This window comes from Vipera berus (genome assembly GCF_964194415.1).
Source record: "Vipera berus genome assembly, chromosome: 8".
NCBI classification, from domain to species: domain Eukaryota; kingdom Metazoa; phylum Chordata; class Lepidosauria; order Squamata; family Viperidae; genus Vipera; species Vipera berus.
Window position 1 is genome coordinate 17,318,615 of NC_138211.1, and position 22,094 is coordinate 17,340,708.

The following is a 22,094-nucleotide window of genomic DNA, read 5'->3' on the forward strand; positions in this document are numbered from 1 at the left end:
TTAGGTCCCGGCGAAATGAACGGAGGTCTGAGGCAGTCCTAAGTTCCATAGGAAGTTGGTTCCAAAGGGCAGGGGCACCCACAGAGAAGGCCCTCCCTCTGGGAGTCACCTGCCGACAATCCTTCACCGGCAGTACCCTGAGAAGGCCCTCCCTGTGGGAGCGCACAGGACGATGGGGAGTTGATGCCGGCAGCAGGTGTTCCCTCAGATAATCCAGACCCAAGCCATTTAGGGCTTTATAGGTCATCACCAGCACCTTGAATCTCACCTGGAGGGCAACTGGAAGCCAATGCAGCTCGCGGAGAAGAGGTGTTACACGGGAGTATCGGGGGACTCCCATCACAACTCGCGCAGCTGCATTCTGCACCAGCTGAAGCCTCTGAGTGGTCCTCAAGGGCAGCCCCATGTAGAGAGCATTGCAGTAGTCTAGGCGGGAGGTAACGAGTGCATGGGTAACTGTGCGTAGGGCATCTTGGTCCAGATAGGGCCGCAACTGAGCTGCAACAAGTCATTGAGCCTCTAGGAGGCAGTATTTTCTATATATTCCACTACATTGCCTTAGTTTCCCCATTGAAATCATAATATGATTCCAATAGAATTCCACTGATTTCAATAGAAAGGAATGTACATAGCTCAGAGTTGAAATATGGAGTCCTTGCTGTTCTTTCAGCTTGATTGTTGCTTGTAGACATTTCATTACCCAACTAGGTAATGTTATCTGTGCTAGACTAGGTAATGTTATCTGTGCTAGTAAACGTGGGGTTTGCTCTCTGTTTATACACAGCAGTGGGCCTTGCCAATGTGGGTGGGGGTATGCTTTTCTCTGTTAGTTCCTTGGAGTTAGGCACAAGGAACCAAGGACTACACGAGGAGTTACTTCGTTCTTTATTTTTGCTCGCCTACAGACAGGGATCTTGCCAGACTAAAGCACAATTCTGAATAACTATTAGATATAAGCAGTGCTTTTTTTGTAAAAGAAAAAGGTGCCAGAACTCACACATGTCATACAACCTGCCTTGCCTACCCAGAAGGTCCCATCCAAAAAAGGTGCCGGAACTCCATTCTGAGCATTCTATAAGAAAAAAAGCCCTGGATATAAGCTGTGAAATGTTAGGGAGGAGAGCCTTAGCTCTCTTCCTGCATACCAAGGATTCCACGACGACTTGTTTCTTTGCTCTTTGGGAAAGACCACCTCCCTCCTGTGACTCTGTACCACACCCCACAACATCGATTAGGATATTGTTTTCTGCTGGGTTGTTTTTCTGCTCTTAATCTCTGCTTATCTGGGTGCAGGCTGCTGAGAAGGATAACTTGTGCTCTCAAGGTGGCAAATTTGACAATCTGTTCAGCATGCAGGACATACTGCTCCTTGTGGATGCTTTGGGTATTGTAGACCCCATAGGGAAAATATGGGAATACCAACTTTCCATAGCAGTATTACTGCCTTCCTGAGGCTCAGTAGGGACACAAGGGCTAAGAATGTGGGGTGAAACGAGCTGAATAGTATTGCTACAACTCATCTTGACTCCAGTTGGTTTCCAGGTAAATCTTTCCATCTAAAGGAAAGTTAAAATATAATTACAAGTGCTTCTGTAAATTTCCAAGACACTGAAGCAACTGTAGGGTGCTTAAGGCAGAATATAGGAAAATGCATTATGGATAATGGACATAGCGTCCTGTTGGCTTTCCTTGGTACTGCAGCCCATTTCTGGAATGTTGTGGAATAGATATTATGTTGGCCTATTTTCCCCATTGTACCTGTGATACGTCACCATGGGATATTGTCCGACAGATTCCATTTTGTCTTATTTCCCCTACTGCATTTGTAATACCTCAGGAAGCCACCAGGGGACAGTATTCAACTAAATTCCCCTATGTTAATTTGAAAATGGCAGTTTAATTGAATTATATAGGAAATACTACCCAAGGTGGCTCATTTGCACACCCAGTGTAGGCTTTAGTGCAATGTTTTGCACTGACATCACCTGCAAATCACCTGTACCTGACATGGGTAAAGGTAAAGGTAAAGGCTCCCCTGCACATGCGTGCTAGTTGTTTCCAACTCTAGGGGCCGGTGCTCATCTCCGTTTCAAAGCCGAAGAACCAGCGTTTGTCCGAGGACATCTCCGTGGTCATGTGGCCGGCATGACTAGACGCCAGAGGCGCACGGAACGCTGTTACCTTCCCACCGTAGTGGTCCCTATTTTTCTACTTGCATTTTTACGTGCTTTCGAACTGCTAGGTTGGCAGAAGCTGGGACGAGTAACAGGCGCTCACTCTGCTACGCGGCACTCGGGATTTGACCCGCCAAACTGCCGACCTTCTGATCGACAAGCTCAGCGTCCCAACCTACTGGGCCACTTAATGGTGAATATCAATGTAATGTTATGAATCATATTGCCCCTAGTGGCTGATTGGGGTACTCAGCATTGTGGGCCTGCGGGGGAATGTTCTCAATAGGGAAATAGGAAAATGTTTTCAACACACAGAATGTACTTCCCTCCCTCCCTCCCATCCATGGCTAAATTACATTGTATGACCTCACTAAAGAGTAATATGTAAAAAAAATATATATATTAACAGACAATTTTGAGAATTGATTTATGCAATTAGCACATTACATTTTCACAACACATATTATTATATATTATTTTTCCAGCCCCCCCAGTGGATGATATGTGCACTGCAAGCTCAGTGGGGGAAAAATGCAATGGATAAAATATACAGGACTTACAGATACCGTAGTCCTCGACTTAAGGCATCAATAGAGGTCAGAATCTCCTTTGCTAACCAAGGCGGCAGATTTTGCAACTTGTTTTTGCCATCATTGTTCAGCTAACCACTGCAGTTGCTGAATTGCATAATTGTAAAGTGAATCCCACTTTCTACATGGACTTTGTTTGTCAGAAGCTGTCCGGGAAGGTCACAAATGCCTATCACCCTGGACGCATTTCATAATATTCCAATATGTCCATTAGAACTCTTAAGTTATTTTTAATTTGTCTCTTTGGTAGAAATCCATTTTGATCTGGCTGTATAAATTCAGTTAGAAATCTTTTCAGTTTCCACTATTATTGAGATAAAAAATTTATAATCCAGATTTAGTAGCGATATCGGTCTGTAATTTTTTTTATCTGTGTCAAATCTGAGTCTTCTTTTGGTATTAAAGTTTGCCTCTGTCCATGTATTTGGGAGTTTGGCCTCCAACAAAAGTTCATTAGACACGTCTTTCAATGGTAAGTGTATCTTGTATCTTGTCTACCATCATAAACACATGCCAGTTGCCAAGCAGTGGATTTTTGATCATGTGACCAGGGAGATGCTGTAATGGCTATAAGAGCAAGGACCTGTGGCCACTTTTTCAGTGCTGTTGTAACTTTAAACAGTCATTAGACAAATGCTTATAAGTGGAGGACTTTACCTTTACTGCTTTTCCTGGCTGACCTGAATAGGGATTTAAAAAGCAATTTCAGCTTGAAATGTATCCTTGTGCATGCCATCTTGACCTTTTTTTTAAAATTATGCCCTACAGACATCTCTGTGCTCTCGTTCTGGTGTTCAGCATCTGATTTATTATGAACTTGAATAAATTGGGCTGGGCTGGGTCTGGCTGAGCTGCTCTCCCTCCCTCCACTGTCCCACAGATCAGGTAGCCAAGGACTAACCTGGTCTTCCCAGTTGCAATGTATGGCAGTGAAAGTTGGACCATAAGAAAGGCTGAGCGCCAAAGAATTGAGGCCTTTGAGCAATGGTGCTGGAGAAGACTTCTGCGAGTCCCTTGGACTGCAAGGTGATCAAACCGGACAGTCCTAGAGGAGATCAACCCTGACTGCTCTTTAGAAGGCCAGATCCTGAAGCTAAAACTCAAATACTTTGGCCACCTAATGAGAAGGAAGGACTCACTGGAGAAGAGCCTAATGCTGGGAAAGGTTGAGGGCAAGAGAAGAAGGGGACGACAGAGAATGAGATGGCTGGATGGAGTCACTGAAGCAGTAGGCGTGAGCCTAAATGGACTCCAGAAGATGGTAGAGGACAGGAAGGGCAGAAGGAACGTTGTCCATGGGGTCGCGATGGGTCGGACATGACTTCGCAACTAACAACAACAACAACAACCTTGGCTCTTTTATGACTCATGGACTTCAAGTCCCAGAATTCCAGAGCCAGCCAAGGTTGCCTTACCCTGGATTATACCATCACCGACAGGGGTATAGCATTTCTATGGAGACATTTCCAGAGATTGACAACGTTGACTGAAGGTCGGTGATGGATGGGACATTTAAAAAGGCAAAGGAGGAGAGTAAAACCTATCTGTGGTTTAGCACATTTAGTTTGCTTCCTACATGTTCAATATTCAGATCCCATAGAAAGTTTTGCCTTTTAATTTCAGACTTGAACAATAAAATCTTTCTCTGTGTAGGGCCCATAAAGATGGGAATGTTTTGATGACTGTCCCTAGAGGTTGCTGCCATATTCTAGGGACTTAAAAGAAAAGATTTTGTAGGACCTTCCGTCAATAAGATAGATATTTTTCAATTCTGCTTCATTTGGGCAAAAGGAATGAAATGACAAGCAAGTCTAGTGGACTTCATTTTCTAAGTGTGTTATTCCATTCCTTGTATGTAAAAGACAGGAAGAAACGCATGGAAACTTATCAAAGAGAAATCCAATTTGAATTAAAGACAGTGAGAAAAATTAACATCCAGAAGTTAACAACTTGCCTCTAGAAGTTGTGGGTGCTCCATCACTGGAGGATTTTAGGAAGAGACTGGACAACCATTTGTCTGTAATAGTATTGGGTCTCCTGGATTAGAAGACTTCCGAGGTTCTTTCCATCTCTACTATTGTTATTCTGTTAAATGTGTGCGTGGATCAATTTATATATAGCAGGGGTCTTCAAATGTGTGCCTGGCTGAGGAATTCTGGGAGTTGAAGTCCACAAGTCATAAAAGAGCCATGTTTGAAGACCCCTGCTATACACATTCAGGAAAAAAGAACTATCTGTAAAGTATAGATTTTTCCTAAGCTTTTCTTATTGACAGCAACTGAAGATTCCAACACCCGTTGGGTTAGAAGGTCAAATTTAATCAATTTCGTCTGGAGTTACTGTCAGAATGATGTCTTCATTTCCTCGTCTCACTGCTACTGCCAGGGAACGGTTGTTTCGAACAGCCTCTGTCACATCACGGGTTGAGGTGACCGGTTTTCCATTTATCGCTATGATGACATCTCCATCTTTCAGGCCAGCACTGCAACCCAAACCAGGAAGTGAGTGCATATTTAAACCAAATAAATGTATCGGTAAAATCCATCGTCAGGGCAAGTGACAGGTACCCCCATCGTACCTGACATTAGGGCCATTTCAGGTCAGGTTCTTGATCAAGCAACACACATGCTTTGTAGAGAAGCTAGAGTTTTGGAAGCAAAATTTTAGGAACTGTGGCGCCAATGGAAACCTCAGCTTTCTTCCTCCCTATCTGATCAGGAGAGACCCATAGGAAACTTAGAACGTAACAACATGGGAGATCTTTGTGGAAAAGCGATGTTGAAACATGGTTGAGAGGAGACTGAAGAGCACCAAAAAGATCTCCTCAAACTAAAGAGGAACACAACAAATGCAACATGGTGGAGGCAAAAGTAAAATGGTGCACTGCAGCGTGTTTGAGTTGATCACATCTGACTCAGGAAGAAGTGCTGTGGATAACTCAGTGAAAGGTGGCTGAGTTCACCTGTCATGATAATTCCTGGCTTGCTGAAATAAGGTTGGTTCAGTAAATTCAGTTGGTTGGGTTTGGACTAAGGCACACTAAGGCAGAAAGAGTAGTTGAAAACGCATAAATAAATACTGTGTTAAACCAAAATCAAGCAAAATAAATTGTTGGCTTAGTATAATGTGTGAATCCAGTCAAAAGAGAGACTTCTGAAGGAGACTTTGTGAAGTTTGGATTTATACCATGTTCCAAGATAAAGTTTACTCCCTTGACTGTTCTTTTTTTTAGCCAAAAAGAACATAGAGAGGAAATAGATTAAGTTTTAGAATGTGGAGTTCCAAAATTTTCAATAGAAGAGAATATATGTTCACCTGTGAGGTCCTTGGTGCTCTCTGAGCTTGGTTGTTTGCTTGCAGATGTTTCATTATCTGACTAGGTAACTTCACTGTGATCATCAACATCAACATCAGCCTGATATTATCTAGTCCAGTAATGACACATCTGCAAGCAACCAAGCAAGCTCAGAGACCACCAAGGACCTCACAGGTGAACATATATTCTCTTCTATTGAAAGTTTAGGAAGCAAGCAAGCATTCATCTTTTACCTTGCAGCAGCTGTTCCTGCTATCACTTCATAAACATAGACACCGGACCTCAGGTTGGGAAAATCTCGATTCTGCCGTCTCAGCTCATGGATGAGACTAGGAGAGAGAGAATAACAGCTCCAGCAGCAGCAGCTCCAAACTCTCTTAAGATATCTCAGGTTATGCCACTAGTAAATTCTTCTAGACATATATTAGGTTACAATTCCCATCCTAGTTAGTGACCTCAAAGGTGAGCACACCTGGAAGGTGCTAGGTGGGGAAGGCCTAAAGATCAAATAACAGGTGTGACATCCTTCTAATTTCCTGAGAAGCTAGCAAGAAGTGATTTGAGTGGTCATTTTCAAACCAACAGATACAAAGCAATATGGCCGCAACCGTTGAATGTGAAATGAAATCCCTACCACTAGAATAGAATAGAATAGAATAGAATAGAATAGAATAGAATAGAATAGAATAGAAGAGAAGAGAAGAGAAGAGAAGAGAAGAGAAGAGAAGAGAAGAGAAGAGAAGAGAAGAGAAGAGAAGAGAAGAGAAGAGAAGAGAGCTGGAAGGGACCTTGGAGGTCTTCTAGTCCAGCCCCCCGCTCAAGCAGGAGATCCTATACCATCTTAGACAAGTGACTGTCTACTCTCTTCTTAAAAGCCTCCAGTGATGGAGCGCCCACGATTTCTGAAGGCAAGATGTTCCACTGTTTCATTGTTCTCACTGTCAGGAAGATTAAGATGACCCCAACCCTCTTAGCCTTTTGCAAGTTATTGAATGCTTGGCTGTTCCCTCAGACACTTGGGCCAGGGGAGATGAACTCTGCTACTATGAATGGTTGGTAGTTAGAACTCATTCTTAGATGTTTCAGGGGTTGGTTGGTTTTTAATCTTGTAAGTCGCTTGTGTGAGATGGCCAGAGAGAGAGAAGGAGAGAGAGGCAGATAGAGACAGACACAGAGACAGATATGACAGAAAGATAACAGATATGACAGATGAGATAGATAGAAGATAGATAGATAGACAGAGAGAGAGAGATTTAAATATACCAGAAAAGAGATGACAGATGATAGATTGATAGAAGATAGATAGATGATAGATTTAGATATACCAGAAAAAAGATGACAGATGATAGAAGATAGATAGATAGATAGACAGACAGATAAGATGATAGAGTGATTTAGATATACCAGAAAAAAGATGACAGATGATAAGGATAGATAGATAGCAATGTTCCAATATCTCAGGGGCTGCCACAAAGAAGAGGGAGTCAAGCTATTCTCCAAAGTGCCTGAAAGCAGGACAAGAAGCAATGGATGGAAACTAATCAAGGAGAGAAGCAACCTAGAACTAGGGAGAAACTTCCTGACAGTTAGAACAATTAACCAGTGGAACAACCTGCCTCCAGAAGTTGTGAATGCTCCAACACTGGAAGTTTTTAAGAAGAGACTGGACAGCCATTTGTCCGAAATGGTATAGGGTTTCCTGCCTGAGCAGGGGGTTGGACTAGATGACCTCCAAGGTCCCTTCCAACTACTACTACTTCTTCTTCTTCTTCTTCTTCTTCTTCTTCTTCTTCTTCTTCTTATTATTATTATTATTATTATTATTATTATTATTATTATTATTATTATTATATTATTATTATTATTATATTATTATTATTATATTATTATTATTATTATTATTATTATTATTATTATTATTATTATTGTTGTTGTTGTTGTTGTTGACAGACAGACAGACAGACAGATAAGATGATAGAGAGATTTACACATACCAGAAAAAAGATGATAAATAGAGATAGATGACAAAGAGAGGGGGCGGGGAGAGATGGATAATAAAGCTTGTGTGAGGAAAAAGAAGGGTAGAGGAATGACTTACTTGAAAGAAAGGGGGACCATGCGGAGTCCCAGATACTTCTTCTTGGGAGTGGTTCTGCCTAGAGAGAAGCAGGAAGTTAAAAGCATACTCCGAAGGCCAAATTAAAAAAGATGAAAAGATACGGGTTAGCTAACAAATGAATGGAATGTTCTTCCATGATGAGGTCACTGCCCTTCATTGTACTGGCTGGGTCCAAGAGTCACTTGAGCAATTTCCGGACATGCTACCTTTCACCTGTCGGTTGTGAGTTTCTTCCAGAAAGCGGCGGATCCGGTCGGAGGGGATGGCAAAAGAGATGCCAGCTGTAACCTTCAGAGTATTCATTCCAATGACTTCACCATCCTGTGGAGAGGAGCAGGCGAAAGTGAAAAGAAAGATTCAAGCCCAAGCTTACAAACCCTGAAAAATAAATAGCCCATAGTCCACAGCCCTGCACAAGACCAAACAAAAAAGACCTCTGACATTTTAGGCTGTCATGATTACATGTCTCCCAATTCACATTTTATCACTCATTCTGGTTTAAGCATTCGCTGACGGATTCACGCATTCTGAGTTACACTCTGACTTGCTTGGTTTGGGGTTTTGTTTTTTTTGTGGTCGTGTGAATGCAAATAATTGTGACTTGTACTCCATGAACAAAATGTAATAAGTCCACAACAAAAGGGAAGATTGTTGGGGTTTAGTAAAGACAAAGAAAAAAAATAAACAGTCCTTACCAAGTTCAGCAATGGCCCTCCTGAATTTCCATACTGTGAAGGAGAAAAAGAAGGAAGGAAGTGATCGTATCATGGAAAACTATTTTTTCCAAAAGCTCCAAAGTCCATCTCTATTATTCTATGTCCTGTGTTCTGTAGGCTAAACTGTGCATTGAACAATTGAAGGACTTAGGTATGTCTAGTTTAACCAAAAGAAGATCAACAGCAGCTTTCCCTTATCTGAGGGGCTGGCACAGAGAAGAGAGAGTCGATTTCTTCTCCAAAGCTCCTGAGGGCAGGACGAGAAGTAACAGGTGGAAGATTATCAAAGAGAGATCCATCTAGAACTAAGGAGGAATTTCCTGGCAGTGAGAATGATCAGTCAGTAGAATTGCTTGCCTCCAGATGTTGTGGGTGCTCCAACACTGGAGGTTGTCAAGAAGAGATTGGATAAACATTTGTCCTGAATGTTGCAGGATCTCCTGCTTCAGCAGGGGTTGAACTAGACGACCTTCAAAGCCCCTTCCAACCTTATCATTCTATAGGTTTTATTTCTGCTGCCAGGTATTGTCTAGATCCGTGGTGGTGAACCTATGGCATGGGTGCCACAGGTGGCACACAGAACCCTCTCTGTGGGCATGCGTGCCGTCGCCCCAGTCCTAGGCCTTCAGCTGGGTTTTATAAAACCTTTTCGCTTTAGGCCTCCACCGCCGTGTGCAAAAAAAAAAAGTTCAATCAATCAATCAATTTCAACTTCTCGCAGGAAAAAAAAGATCTCAAAAAGTTGGGATTGATTGAACATTTTAGTCCCACCCAGTCTGCCGTTACCACCACAGCCACGCCCACCCAATGGGCCACGCCAACCCAATGGGCCACGCCCACCCGGCACCCAACAATACATAAGTGGGTTTTGGGTTGCAGTTTGGACACTCGGTCTCTGCAAGGTTTGCCATCACTGGACTAGATATCTTTATTATAAAAGAAGAACTCTACTGAATGGAACAAGGGTTTGTCTCTGGGATATGCAACCTTTAGGATGCTCCCAAATTTCTGAGGCAAGAGTGGGATGCTCTGGAATTTACCAACTGAAGTTCAAATCCACATACGTTTCAATATATAAATGGGTGGCCAGAGGCCCTTTAGTCCACCCCTTCCACTCCACTGCTAGCTCTAAGAGAAGGCAGACATGAAACTAATCGAAATTGTGGAAGAGGGAGAAGGGGGCAGGGAAGAAGTTTTGGTGTCAACTACCTGACAAGGGGTAATAACCCCATACTTTGCCTCAAATTGAGGTAGATCCACTTCAACACATTATCTCTTACATTGATAATGGCATCTGTCTGTATATATTCCATGTCGGAGTCCTTCATCCCAAGCTCTCGGCCATCTCTTTGGGTACTGCTGACGATTCCAGTCGTCACTGTGTTTTGCAAGGAGAAAGGACTCCCCAGAGCCACCACAAACTCCCCAGGACGAAGATCTGAGGATCTGCCCAACAGGAGCACTGGGAGGGCTACCTGGCACGGGGAGAATAACGTTCAAACCTCAGACTTTGGAGGCAGCCATTTTTCCTAGTCTTGAAGGATCAGCCATCAGTGAATATGCAAAAAGGTCAGCATTGTTCCTCGTGGGTGTTAAAAAGGCAAATACAGTTGTGAGTCTTTCTCTCAAACGTTACTCTCTTTCTATTTGAATCATGTACAATAAGGTGCCTTCCCAACTAGTCAACATGCAAGACAGAGATTTTGCCCTATTGGAACGAGAAGGCTGTACTCACCTGGGTGTCTATTTTGATCAGAGCAATGTCCAGCTTATGGTCAACGTCTTTGATTTGGGCATCCAACTGATGGCCAGTTTTGAGCTCGACTTTGATTCTCTGCTTCTTGCTGAGAACATGGGCATTCGTGAGGATTAACCCATCTTCAGATACAATGAAGCCTGAGCCACTGGAGACCAAGACTTCTTTCTTTGTGTAGGGCGCCCTGACCCAGGAAGATAGTAAAAAAAAAAGCAGCATAAGAAATCCATTATTGCCAAGTTTAGAATTTAAGGCAGTGTATTTCTCAACCCCAGCAATTTAAGATCAGTGGCCTGGGAATTTCTGGAAATTAATATCCGCTCATTCAAAGATGCCAAGAAGATGAGAAACACAATCTCAAATGCCAAAACTCTGAAATCTAGACCATGGTTAGCGGGACTTTCTTTCTAGGGAACAGTTTAGAAGCAGTCAAACTATAAGTCAGTTGTAATATTCTGTCTTCTGAACAAGACAGAAAGGCAGAAATCCAGCAGCTTTCTGGAGCGGTTCAACACAAACAAGAAAAAAAACAGCTACATTTGCTTGGTTAGTAAATGTCATATCATCTACACAACTCTCACTTAATCTGAAAAGCAGGTTGACAGGAGTTTCCTTCAAATCTTGACTTTATTTGTAATGCATTGAGCCCAGTGATGGGTACACCACGAATGAGCAGCTTTTAAATACATTTAAAAACACATTTTATTTTAAAAAGGCTCACACTTTGTCTGAAGCTCAGGAAGAAAAGTAAAATTGGGATCTGAACTAGTGTTTTTTTGCTGGAAAGTTGGTGTGAGATCAAAAGTGTTAACCACTTTTGATTAATCACTTGGCCAAATAAAATATTCTTGTATTCTATTTCTATTCTATTCTATTCCATTTCTATTCCATTTCTATTCCATTTCCATTTCCATTTCCATTTCCATTTCCATTTCCTATTCTATTCTATTCTATTCTATTCTATTCTATTCTATTCTATTCTATTCTATTCTATTCTATTCTATTCTATTCTATTCTATTCTATTCTATTCTATTCTATTCTATTCTATTCCACTCCACTCCACTCCACTCTAAAGTGAAGCCATATTTGAACTATTAGGGCATTATTCTTAACTTCAGGAACTTGTGTGTACTTCTGGCTGGCTCAGGAATTCTGAGAGCTGAAGCCCACGAGTCATAAAAGAGCCAAGGTTGCCTACCCCTGATTCTAGAGAGAACTTGCTCAAGAACATACAAACAGTTTCTCTTACCTGCGAAAGAGTTCCAGGTGAACCACAGATGGAGCAATTTTTTCAACCACGTCAGCAATAAAGTTAAATTTATTCCTTGGGCTGTTGAGATCCACAGCACCTGTAGGACAATGTCTCCCCCAGTTCATTGATGCATGTTAAGCCAGTGAGACGCAATGCTAGAACACATGAGGACTTGGGGTTACTGAGCCCCAAATCCCCTTAGAAAACCATTGCATGGAAAACAATACCACCAAATTAGATTTAGTTGGATGAACAACAGGTTGATGTAATATAAGGAGTTTCCACACACCTCTTTTCATAAACTGGTGTCATCCACAGAGATAGACAGGACTCTAGTTCACATCATCGCTGGGGAATAGACAGCAATATTCTTTATTGCATCCCAAGACAGGAAGACCACAGACCAGATAACATAGTACATACAGCTCCTTCCTGGCTCAACTACTGCATGTTTTCTTAATCCCAGTTAGCTAAATAAATCACAATTTGCTGGGCTCCTTCAGTACAGAATGTAGTGAATGGGCGAAAAGCAAATGTAGAAATTACAGCTTAGTTGAGAAACACAGCTAATAGGATAGTGGTTTGCTTTCCTTCAGGCTTATCACATTGTGTGAATCTGCTTTGGCTCTCTGAGTTGGTTTTCAGACTAATTTAACTGCTCCTTCACTAGGATTGGTATAACATGGTATGATTGTAAGGCAATGGACTACTTTGCCTGAGTCAATTAATCCAGGTACTGTGATTCATATAATATGAATTTGAAGAATGCCACTTGTGCTTCATTCAGTCCCGAGGGGTCCTTGATGCTCTCTGAGCTTGGCTGTTTTCTTGCAGACTTTCCATTATCCAATCTAGATAACACCATCTGTGCTTGTTAGATGCTGTCTATTTGGCTAATGAAACATTTGCAAGAAAACAAGCTCCGAAAACACTTAAGGACCCCTTCATTCTAACCCTGAGCTACAAAGATTCAGCTTTATTCATTCAATCCTACTGAAGCAATATGCGAAGGCTTAACACAATGTGCAAAGCAGGGCGCTGGCATCATCAAGCCCGTCACTCCATTCGTGCGTTAAGTGGTTCACACTTTAAAAAGTGGTTCTCCCAAGCCAGTCCTCACCACTTTCCCAGCTCCCATTTCGACCTGTGTCTGGCCATTTGCATGTGTAAATGTGTATATGTGTGTGGGGGTGGGTGGGGGTGGGAGCTTGACTGTCTCCAAAAGGGCTAGTTTCTCTTTCCAAGAGAAACGGTGTGGAATTGGGGTGGGGGTGTTTCACTTCTGCAAATTCCTTTTATGCTTGGCCAGTTTAAGGTATCCAGGAACAGATTCCAGCATTCCTGCCTGGGTAAACCAGGTTTCTAGCCAAGTTTCTAGCCAAGTAGGAAGGGCAGCCCCAGTCTTCTCCTCTACCCTCCACCCCGCCCGCTCCCCTCCGAGGACCCGGCACCCACCTGCTTCTCCGCAGTTTCCTTTATGGACGGGGACGACGGGCGGCTGGTAGCCTGAGCTGGGCTGATGGTTGCGGGCGCGCAGCTGGCAAAGGCTGCTGTAGGTGCGCCCATCGCTGCCGCAGACCCCCAGGGGCCCCTCCACGCATGAACAGGTGCCCGGTCCGGGGCTGTCCGGCCGCCTGTGGCAGAAGAAGCCCCGGGCGCAGAGGCCGCCTGGCGCGCACGGCTGACCCTCGCCAGGCGCGCAGTCCCAGCAGCAGCCGCAGCGGTCCATCTGGAGCTGGCCCCCGACGGCCAGGCAGGCTTGCGCGGAGCGCGGCGGGCAGCGCATCGCCTGGCACTCCGCTGGGCAGGGCGGCAACGGGCTGGAAGGAGCGGCCAGCAAGGCCGGCAGGAGGAGGAGGAGGAGGAGGAGGAGAAGCAAGAGCGGCGACCGGTGCGCCATGGCGATGGACGGAGCGGCCGTGGCTGCAGGAACCAGACTAGGTGGCCGCGCCGACGGCTCGCAGGCTTTAAGCGGGGAAGCCAGAGGGGTCGGGCCGGCCAAGGGGGCGGAGGCCCGTGGGCGGCTGGCGCTACCCACCCGCCGCCCCCCTCCAGTCGCCTTGTAGTCAGGGCAGAGGATGGTGGATCAAACTCGAAGCTCGGCGCGCAAAGTTCTTTCTCAGAGACCAAGCAAAGCACAGACGAGCGCGGACGAACGTCAGGATGGAATCAGAGCTGTGGCGCTGGATCAGGAGTTTAGGTTGCTACCTTTGAATCTCCTAAGCCCCTTCTCGCCCTCTCCTCCCAGACACCACGTTCAGGGGCCTTTTTCCGAACTTAGAATAGAATAGAGCTGGAAGGGACCTTGAAGGTCTTATAGTCCAGCCCCCTGATCAAGCAGCAGAACTGATACCATTTCAGACAAGTGACTGTCCAGTCTCTTCTTAAAATCTCCAGCAATGGAGCACCCACGATTTCTGGAGGCAAGCTGTTCCACTGGTTGATTGTTCTCAATGTCAGGAAGTTTCTCCTTAATTCCAGGTTGCTTCTCTCTTTGGTCAGTTCCCAACCATTGTTTCTTGTCCTGCCTTCTGATGCTTTGGAGAATAGTTTGACCCCCTCATCTTTGTGGCAGCCCCTCAAATACTGGCATACTGCCATCATGTTGCCCCTGTTTCTTCTTTTCTTTAGACTAGCCAAAACCAAGTCCTGCAGCTATTCTTCATATGTTTTAGTCTCCAGGCCTTTGATCTTCTTAGTTGCTCTTCTCTGAACCCTTGTTCAAGGTCTCAACATCTTTTTTGTAGTATGGTGACCAAAATTGGTTGCAGTATTCCAGGTGTGATCTTACTAGGGTTTTATAAAGCGGTACTAATACCTCGCGTGATCTTGATTCTATGCTTTTGCTTATACAACCTAGGATTGTATTAGCTTATTTGGTGGCTGCTGCTGCCCATTGCTGACTCAAAGCGATCGTCCACTAGGGCTCCAACGTCCCTTTCAGAGTTACTGTTTTTGAGCCAGGTCTCACCTAATCTGTACTCAGGTCTTTGATTTTTCCTGCCTAAATGTAAAACTTTGCTTTTCTCCACATTAAAACTCATTTTGTTGGGATAGGGCCCATTGCTCAAGTTTGTCAAGATCTTTTGGAATCCTCAGCTTGTCTTCTGGGGTGTTGGCCATTCCAGCCAGTTTAGTGTCATCTGCAAATCTGATCTCTTAAGATCCCTTGATAGGTTTGGAGAAGAAAAACTTAGGCCCTCTGGTGGGATCAAGGAGGAGGACCTTCTCGTTGGGGGAGGGTGGCTCCCTCCCTGTGGAACTTAGATTGGCCCCCACTTTGATATTCTTACAAAAGGCCCTGAAGAGATGGCCTTACCGCTGGAGAGCTCAGGGTGATATGGAGCCCATGAAAGTGATTGGTTTGATTGTTGACACCAGAAGGGTGGAGACTTATTGCATTTTTTTTATTTCTATAAGCCAACCTGTGAGTGAGTTGGGCAGCCATATAAATTTTCTTAATAAAGAAAATTAAACAGAAGTTGGCAAAACATCTCTTCCCATAGCAGCCTACCTGTAAACAGAATTAAAATGCTTTCAGCCAAGCTCCACTGGTGGTGATTATATGAATACGCCCCGTGTAGTTTTTGGACATTAACAGTAGATTCTTATTGCCTTCTAGATTTTTTTTTTCACCACCTTTCCTATTAATATTTTAATATTAATATTTTTTTTGCAATGCATGCAAAAAAGGGACGCTGCACTGATCTTTATTAATCTCTCCTCACTTTCTCTGCCAGATGCCTCTAATTTAGAAACGGCTTTAGAATTAGACCTCCAGTACAGGATCATTATTGTATTTAAATACTTACCTGGTTGAATCCAGGCTATTAAACTTTATTCAATAAGTAACAATTCAACAAACCATGGATTTAATATGACCTCAATGATCACACATTCGCTACTTACTATTTCTGATGGGCTCACAGCAGAGCAGGAAATAAATATTTAAAATTAATCCAATTTTGGCCAAGGATTGCATGCTCCTTTGCTAGCAGATGAGGGAGAAAAAATGCAGGTAGAAGAACATGTTTGTGGCGATAGAAGTTTTATCCTTCAAATAAACAACTTATCCTGTATTGGTCCCACAAAGCTTATGTCATTTTGCTGTTGCCATGCTGGAAAATATGAATTCATTTTTGTAGCTAAAATTAAAAAGGGGCAGTTTAAATCGCTCAATAGCTGGGAAGAAATACATATTGAAAAGTTCAAACATTTTATTAAGGGGAAAACCTCCATGGACGTATTACCAAATACTCCAGTGGGTAAAACAGATCTGTTGACAAATTTCATTCAAGGAACAAAATAACTTTTTCTGCAGGACTGGAATTAAAACTGAGAATTATTAGCAGAACTGTCCCTGAGCAGTGTGCAAAATAGCACAATTGCTTTCTTTTTTCGTGTGTGCAATTTATTTGAAGTGGAAAACCCAAGAAAACCAGCTTGGATATTTTTCTCTCTCACCCTACTTGACTAAGCCAGTATTTCTCAACCTCAACAACTTCAGCTCCCAGAATCCCCCAGCCAACCAAAGTCAAAAGTGGTTGTGGCCATCTTGACTTTTGGGCCCTCCCATGGATACCCCTTAATTTTATACAGAATTCTGGATATGACTTTTTATGATGGAATCCCCCATCTTGCTCTTAAGGCCTTGGGAATTGGGATTTTGATTGACCCCCTTTTTTCATACAACTTTCTTACTTCCTTTCCACAGAAAGAGATAGCCCTTCCTCCAGAAGCAGGAAAAACCCCCTCACTTTTTCAACCGAAGAGCAAAGAGTTGGGATGCAAAGTCCCACAGTCAGTCTAATTTTGAGGGACGGCCCAGATGCCATTGAAAAGTACAGTAGCTCTTAAAAAAACCCTTTCTTGGGGAAGCCCAAGACACAGATTGATCCTGGACCATCCACGGTGATGAAAACGCTGTACAGATAGTCAAGTTACAAACTTTCTTTTAGGGAACATTCAAAGTTTCAACCACACTGAAGTGACTTATGACCGGTCCTCACATTGACAAAGGTTGCCGCATCCCCAGGGTCATGTGATCGAAATTTGGGGGCAGAGCAACCAGCATGTATTTACAATGGTTGCAGTGCCCCCGGGGGAAGCGGGGGGCACGTGATTGCCATTTGCCATCTGCCCAGGAGGCTTCTGGCAAGCAAAGTCAATGGGAGAATCTGGATTTGCTTAGTGGCCAAGCCAAGTGATTTGAGTCTCTCTCCCCCCCCCCTCTGCATTTCTGGGTGGTGGTGGTGGAGGAGGAGGAGGAGGAGGGGGGAGATTGGGCTGGAGGGATGTGAGTTTTTAGTCTCCTACATCAGCAGCAGGATGGGAAGGGAATGGATCTCGGCGGGTGGGGGGAATCTGCAACTCTAGCTGAATTTGAATTTCAACTAACCAGTGGAACTCCTTGTCTCCAGAAGCTGTGAATGCTCCAACACTGGAGGTTTTTAAGAAGAGACTGGGCAGCCATTTGTCTGACATGGTACAGGGTCTCCTGCTTGAGCAGAGGGTTGGACTAGATGATCTCCAAGGTCCCTTCCAACTTTATTATTCTGCTATTTTGATTTACTGAACAACTGCACAGATTCGCTTAACAGTTATGGCAGAAAAGGTTGCAAAACCACGCCCGACTTGCTTTAACACCCACTTGGCTTAGCAGTGGGAATTCTGGTCACCAATGGTAGTCGTAAGTCGAGGGCAGTATAAAAGAGTGCTGAATGCAGTCCAGGTAGTCCTCACCTTACAACGGTTCACTCAGTGAGTGTTTGAAGTTATAACAGCACTGGAAAAAAGTGACAAGACCATTTTTTTTCCACACTGGTAACCGTTGCAATATCCCCGTGGTCATGTGATTAAAATTTGGATGCTCGGCGACTGGCATGTACTTATGATGGTTGCAGTGTCCTGGGGTCAGGCAATCCCCTTTTGCTGCCTTCTGACAAGCCAAGTCAATGGGGAAGACAAGAGTCACTTAACAACCAGGTTACTAACTTAACAACTGCAGCGATTCACTTAACAACAGTGGCAAGAAAGGTCATAAAAATGGGGCAAATCTCACTTAGCAACTGTCTCGCTTAGCAATAAAAATTTAGGGCAGAGTTGTGGTCATAAGTTGAGGACTACCCATACCAGGACACAATATTTAATTTTCCGTGAAATCCAACATGAAAAGAAGAAGAAAAAAGAGAGACAGCGCAAAATTCTGCTCCTAATTTTATGTATTAACAATGGCTTAAAAAATCTCCAGAGCAAAGAAGTGGATGAAAGCTGCAATTGTGGGTCTATTTATTTGGGAACAAACCCCATTTAACGTCACAGGACTCATTAACAAGTAAAAAGCACGCCTTCCAGCGGGTGTCAAAAAAACAGGTGGCCCACAACATAATGATTACCCTGTTTTTTCCCCCCTTCCTTGCCTCTGTATTATGAATGATAAAACCAAAGAGCAGTGTGATCTCTGAACTGAGTTTTGCAGCTTACTTCCAAGTCTGAATAAGCAGCCTCCACACAAGGCTGTGGACCAAGTTATGCCCATCGCAAGAATTCAATGATATCAGAAAGGGGGGAAAAAAGATGCAAATTATTCAAATTCTCTAAATTACACAGGCTGCAACTAAAGTTTTCATTTTCCTTTTTTTTTTCCTTTGAGGAGGTAAGAATAATGTTGATTATTTCACCCACTATTCTTCCCTTGCAATATCCACGATGGTTAGGGGAGTCAAATTCACCTATAGCATCGCATCTCAGGCAAATATTATTTTGCCAAATGCTTGGCATAAATCTGGAAGCAACAGCAAAATACCCAACTGGCTCAATGGGAGAGATCATACTGTGTTGTTGTTTGTGTTTTTTTTTTAAAAAAAAAACCCTCTTATGTTCCTGAATTAACTGAAGTACAAAAAGATGCACACCTGAGAATCTTGATCTCACAGACATTTCACACATATTCTGCAAGAGAGTAGTCTTGGCACACTTGGACACAGGATTTAACCGTAAGCCTATGGCTCAAAACGGGAGCGTGGTTCCTTCGCATCTGCTGCAAAGTATGCTTCCTGCCAACTATTGGAAGTCAAGATAAGCACTGTGCATTTTCAGTTGCAAATCTGTACCGCCACTGCTGTGCTTGCAATGTCTCCTGAAGTTCTGTTTTTTTAAAGGAGAGTAAGATGACGACATTGGGATTCTCACCAGTAGCAGGAAACATTGAAGAATGGAAATAGATCTACGTAGAAGTTTTTTCCTCCCCCTTCTACTCATCATTCAGAACTACCTTCTACCTGCTGACTTAGTGCAGACTAGGACCTCATCTTCGTTTACCGTAGCTTTCCCCAAATGAAAGCATGGTAGCTACAGCTTGTAAGGTCCCAGTTTGGGAAAGACGTAACATGAGAACAAAGCAAGAAGCTGGACTTGGTTTTGGAAGGGTTGGTTCTTCAATTCTGTTGTCCTGTTGATCATCCTTTCTCCTCCTTTGTGTGACAGCCAGGTATTCCTGACTCCCACCTTTTCTGAATTGAATTTCTTCTGCCCTCCAACCCAGCTGTCCTTGGAAATTCCAAAGGAGGAAGAAGCCATCTTGCAAAGGCTAAGTGGGATCTACATCTTCCTGCACCTTGCAAGATGTTCATCTCCACTACTGTCACAATAGATCAAAGTGTCAGGGGATATCACCCCCCTGCTTGCACCCCCTCCCAGGTCCCCAGGATCCAAAGGTTACCAGGAAAGACCCCAATTTGGAACCTTCATCAATCTCGGGCAGTCATTAAAACAATTACTTAGTATGGCCCAGCATACGACAACCTCATTGCTCAGTACTAAAGTACCATTTGATATTCACTACGGAAAAAACCTTTTTGGTATCTCCATTATTATTTTTTTCCCCACAGTCTCACAGGCCTCTGAGAAGAACTGAAAAAGATGCTGTTTCAATGAGGATGTCCTTGCTCTGTTTCCTCTCTCCAATTTCTTGAAAATTCCTTTCTTCGGCAGAGATTTTAATGTATACCATATTACCAGACTGCTGTTGAATTTTCTTAGAATTTGTTGAGGGATGGTTTTCACTTTACCATTTTGCTTTTGGTAGCCAAGCTGCCTGCTACATACAATTATATTATGGAGAGCTCAAAATCTTGGCTAGCTTGTAACTCAGGTAACTACCGGAGCCTCATGTTCTCATCTGAGACTTTCATCCTTAAGAGAAAGGAAAGAAGGGGGGCGGGGAGGAATTCCAAGCTCTCTTCCTAGCCTAAGATTTGGACATTAAACAAGGTGAACTGCCTTCAGTTCATCCACTGATCAAGCAAAACCCCACTGTTGTTGCTACCAGAACAGGAAGGGTAGATATACTAAGTTGCTGTACGCTCCAGGTAATTCTAGTAAAGCCTTTTTGCACAAACAAGAGAGGAAAGCGTCAGGTTTATCAAGGCCTCCAACTGAACAATGTGGGCTTCCCTTCACTAGACAGGAAGCAATGATGGTGGAATGAACAGCTTCTCGTGGTGAATGTGAGAACCCTTTGTATGGTTCTGCATCCTCAACAAACTTGAAACAGGATCATCTTGAATATTCTGGCACCCTGTGAATTGTGCTTGATCTGGAGAAGACTCCAGCAGAACATGCAATCCCCATGTAAGTGTAGATTCTTCTCAGCTTTAAATTTGTTGCATTGCAGTATCTGTTCCGTTTGGAGCTGGTGCAAGCTAACTAGTGTTCATCCAGAACATCCCATCCTTAAAATGCCTGTTTCCTGGCAACATCCACCTTGCTGCACAATCACACATCTGAGGTTCGGATGTTTTCATCCTCCAAGTCAATCAGAAAGCGGTGCTCTTTAAAGTTCTGGGGTTCTGATCTATGTCGGACACGCCTGACCTGGGTCTCTCCAGCATCTCGTTCAGCAGACAAAGGGGCAAACCCAGAGTTGCTCAGCTCTTCAGCCTGTTCCTTGGAGGCCGGCTGTTGCTTCTCCTCCATCTGTGGCACAGGCATCCATGGCAGCCAGCAAGAAGTGGAGGGACCTTTGTGACCAACCCTGGACTCCTCTCCTCGCTGCTTCAGCCATGCAATGGATGATGTGGTAGAGCTGGACAAGGTGGGACTTCCTCGTTTATCCATTGACACTGATCTCACCAAAGGCATTTCCTGCAAGGCAAAAACCAGAAGATCAGTGGCAGCTAAGAATCAATACAGGTAGTCTTTGGGTTATGTCCTTATGGTTCAGCAACCATTCAAAATTACAACGATGCTAAGAAAATGAACTTACAGCCAGTCTTCAAAATTGCAGCTGTCGAAGTGATCTTTATAATATTTTTTGCCTCCTTTCTCTATTACTGGTCTAACCACCTTCGTTGGATCTCCTGAGGTCCCTGCAGGCCTCCCCAGCTTCAGGAGCCTCAGCCCATGCCAAGTCCTGATGACGTAGCCTATTCTGGGTCCTGCTGATCCAGCCCATTCTGCAACTTGCACATCCCACACCCTCCTGACACACAGGAGCAAAAGACTGAGCACAACCCACCACTTCGGCTTCTAAAGAACCACCATCCACAGGTGAGTCCCTCCACTGGGGCTCGTTGCTGTTTTGGAGGGCAGCTCTCAAGCCATCGTACCAGAGACACAAGTGGGACTGAATGCTAACCAAGCAGCTCTGAGGTGTGGCCTCTGCCTATGCAACCCTTCACACTCTGTAGTGGTCCCAGGGCATGCTGCGTGCTCTGCTTGTGCAGGATGGACAGGGTCCTGGACCTCACGGCACCTTAGCATGACAGGAGAAGCGTGAGATCTTCACCTGACAACTAGATGTTAGGGTTGCCATTACCAAACTTTATGAATAAGCTCTCATTTCCATGATGGTTACAAGCAAAGCCTTGATGTCAGGTTCCACACGACCACACACTGCTGAGCATCAAATTCTCCTTCCTTAGAATCTCATCATTCATTGTTATCCAGTGACTGTAACTGCAGGTGTCGGGTACCTAGAACAGGGTGCTTGAAATGCTAGCTGGATTATAAGGAGACATGTCAGGATGAGGGAAGCTGGGACATTCCCTGAGCTTGTTCATTTTATTTATTTATTTAAGAAAATGTATATGGCCATCCAACTCACTCTTGGTGACTCTGGGCAACTTGCAAGAGTAGAGCCCCAATACAAAAACCAATAACTCTCCATCC

The 22,094-nt window shown here is 43.9% G+C and overlaps 2 protein-coding genes across 6 annotated transcripts in view; both read right to left on the minus strand.

The window, feature by feature from the left end:
• Window positions 1-5,080: 5,080 nt before the first annotated feature.
• On the minus strand, window positions 5,081-19,502 carry HTRA4 (HtrA serine peptidase 4; the record flags this gene model as incomplete). Its single annotated transcript, XM_081333423.1, has 10 exons — window positions 5,081-5,246; window positions 6,314-6,409; window positions 8,179-8,236; window positions 8,406-8,520; window positions 8,895-8,927; window positions 10,196-10,390; window positions 10,651-10,855; window positions 11,922-12,021; window positions 13,380-13,983; window positions 19,431-19,502. The coding sequence occupies 10 exons, from the start codon at window positions 19,500-19,502 to the stop codon at window positions 5,081-5,083; spliced, it is 1,644 nt and encodes a 547-aa protein (XP_081189549.1).
• PLEKHA2 (pleckstrin homology domain containing A2) overlaps window positions 18,054-22,094 on the minus strand; it is a 77,345-nt gene continuing 73,304 nt past the window's right edge. For all 5 annotated transcript variants that reach the window (XM_081333736.1, XM_081333733.1, XM_081333735.1 and 2 more), the window contains one exon: window positions 18,054-21,068. In XM_081333736.1, the coding sequence (XP_081189862.1) occupies window positions 20,700-21,068 (369 nt within the window). In that variant the 3' untranslated portion in view covers window positions 18,054-20,699. The remainder of the gene's footprint in view (window positions 21,069-22,094) is intronic.